Here is a 2,181-nt window from a genome sequence, read left to right as displayed (position 1 = left end):
GCTCTCCAGGGGGCAGTCAGAAATTCAGGGGAGAGAAAATCCAGTGCCGTCCAGCTTCATGAGCAGGATGCAGACCTGACCACGAGCACGTCACTCTAAGAATTTGTTTCACTCAGTCCCTGAGGACTTGAGGGACCCTACCTATTCCCACAGAGGAGTCATCTTTGGAGCAGCCAGAATTCACAGGTTGGTCAGGGACATCTCCTCCTGTCTTTCTCTGCGGACCCTCTATGCTGCCTGGAGCCAGAGACTGAGAACATGGGCCAGAGGTCATGGGTCCATAAAGTCCCTCCTCGACAGATAACCTTCCTGCAAGATCCTCTCCAGAAACGTCTGATCCCACGTGTCATCTCCTCTTGGAATGTACTCACTCAAAACCTTTGTTATCACACTCATTACAGGATAAACTTCTTTTAAAAATGAACACAGACTTAAAGGTTTGGAGATATGATAATCCTAATTTTTGGCAGAATACAAATTTGGGAAAATACATGAATGAAAGTTTAATGTGATTTTCAATAGATGAATTATCTTTTCATGAGAGGCAATTTGTTTTCCTTACTTATAAATAAAATTTTATTTTATTAAGAGAAAAATGAGGCACTAGGGATCTCTGGTTTTCAATTAGATATCTGAAAATCCACTCCCTACATTTACTAAAAATTTGTACCTTGACTAATGACATACCATGGATATTGTTAAACCACACTCACTCAGTTTCTTCTTATCAAATACAACAAAATAACAGGTTGCACTAAGAAAATGTTTTTCTGCCAAGCTGTCTCTTCAGAGCCCCCTTAATCTCCTTGCTCCTCAGGCTGTAGATGAGGGGGTTCAGCATGGGGATCACCACCATGTAGAACACAGACACCACCTTGTTCTGGTCAGTGGAGTAGCTGGACTTGGGCATCACGTAAATGAAGGTGATGGTCCCATAGTACAGAGTGACCGCGGTGAGGTGGGAGGTGCAGGTGGAGAAGGCCTTGTGTCTTCCCTCAGTGGAGGGCATCTTCAGGACAGTGATGAGGATGTAGATGTAGGAAGTGGCTATGACAACCACTGTGACCACAATGATGGAACCAATTATAAATGAGGGGACAACGGCAGGAACAGTAAAATCAGAGCAGGAGAGTTCCAGCAAGGGGGCAAGATCACAGAAGAAATGATTGACACGATTTGGTCCACAGAAGAGTAAAAAAAAGAAGGAAATAGTAATGGAGCAAGCATTGAGAAAACCACCCATGTAAGACACTATGAGTAGCTGAACACAGACTTGTGTGGACATCTTCGTGGAATAGAGCAGTGGGTTGCAGATGGCCACAAAGCGGTCATATGCCATGGCAGCCAGAAGGAAACACTCCGTCGACCCGAAGAAAGCACCTGAAATAAGCTGGATGGCACATCCAGGATAGGAGATGGTATTTCTTTCCACCAGGAAGTTTACAAGCATATTGGGTGTGACAGAAGATGAAAAGCCCATGTCAACAAAAGCCAAGTGGCTCAGGAAAAAATACATCGGGTGATGGAGCTGAGGAGAGAGTCTGACAAGAATGATTGTGCTGAGATTGCCACATATAGTCACCAGGTAGATACACAGGATGATCACGAAGAGGATGCTTTGCAGGGTTGGGTCATTTGTTAAGCCCAATAAAATGAACTCTCTCACTGCAGTGTGGTTCCCCTCTCCCAGGGAATCCATGAGATGACATAGTTACTACCAAAATGAATCTGTGATAGAAAAATTCATCAAATAAATTATAAATTTTATAGTCTCATTGTATGTAATCCTTGTGTAGGGAGTGTGTAGAAATAAAGATATTCAAGAATCAGTTCATATTTATATGCAATTATGAGCCTATTTCTTTTTTAAACTTTTTTAGCATAAAAGCCTGAAAACCTCTGGAAGTAATTTCTCTTACCTTTTGTATTATAGTGTTTGCAAAAATGCACTTACTATGGATTTAAAGTCAAGGAACTAATAATATAAGACAGATAAGTATAGCAACAAAGGCCAGTTATTTTTATAAAAAAAGGAAAAGAAATGTCTAGGGTTTTCTAAAACAGTCTTGAGTTATAACTAACAATGATTACATGCTCAGTAAATCATAAGCATAGGATTAAAATTTTTATATGCTTGTAACTTTGTGTTTATACTGTAGGTTAATGTAGGTATATATATAT

The 2,181-nt window shown here is 40.7% G+C and overlaps 1 protein-coding gene across 1 annotated transcript; it reads right to left on the bottom strand.

Annotated features, from left to right (window-relative positions):
* Positions 1-754: 754 nt before the first annotated feature.
* LOC110258380 (olfactory receptor 502-like) lies at positions 755-1,699 on the bottom strand. Its single transcript, XM_021081670.1, has one exon. It carries the CDS (start codon positions 1,697-1,699, stop codon positions 755-757), a length of 945 nt encoding a protein of 314 aa, XP_020937329.1.
* Positions 1,700-2,181: the final 482 nt, after the last annotated feature.

The sequence above is a fragment of the Sus scrofa genome, unplaced genomic scaffold (genome assembly GCF_000003025.6).
Source record: "Sus scrofa isolate TJ Tabasco breed Duroc unplaced genomic scaffold, Sscrofa11.1 Contig1947, whole genome shotgun sequence".
NCBI classification, from domain to species: Eukaryota; Metazoa; Chordata; class Mammalia; order Artiodactyla; family Suidae; genus Sus; species Sus scrofa.
This window is presented reverse-complemented; position numbering and strand designations above follow the sequence as displayed.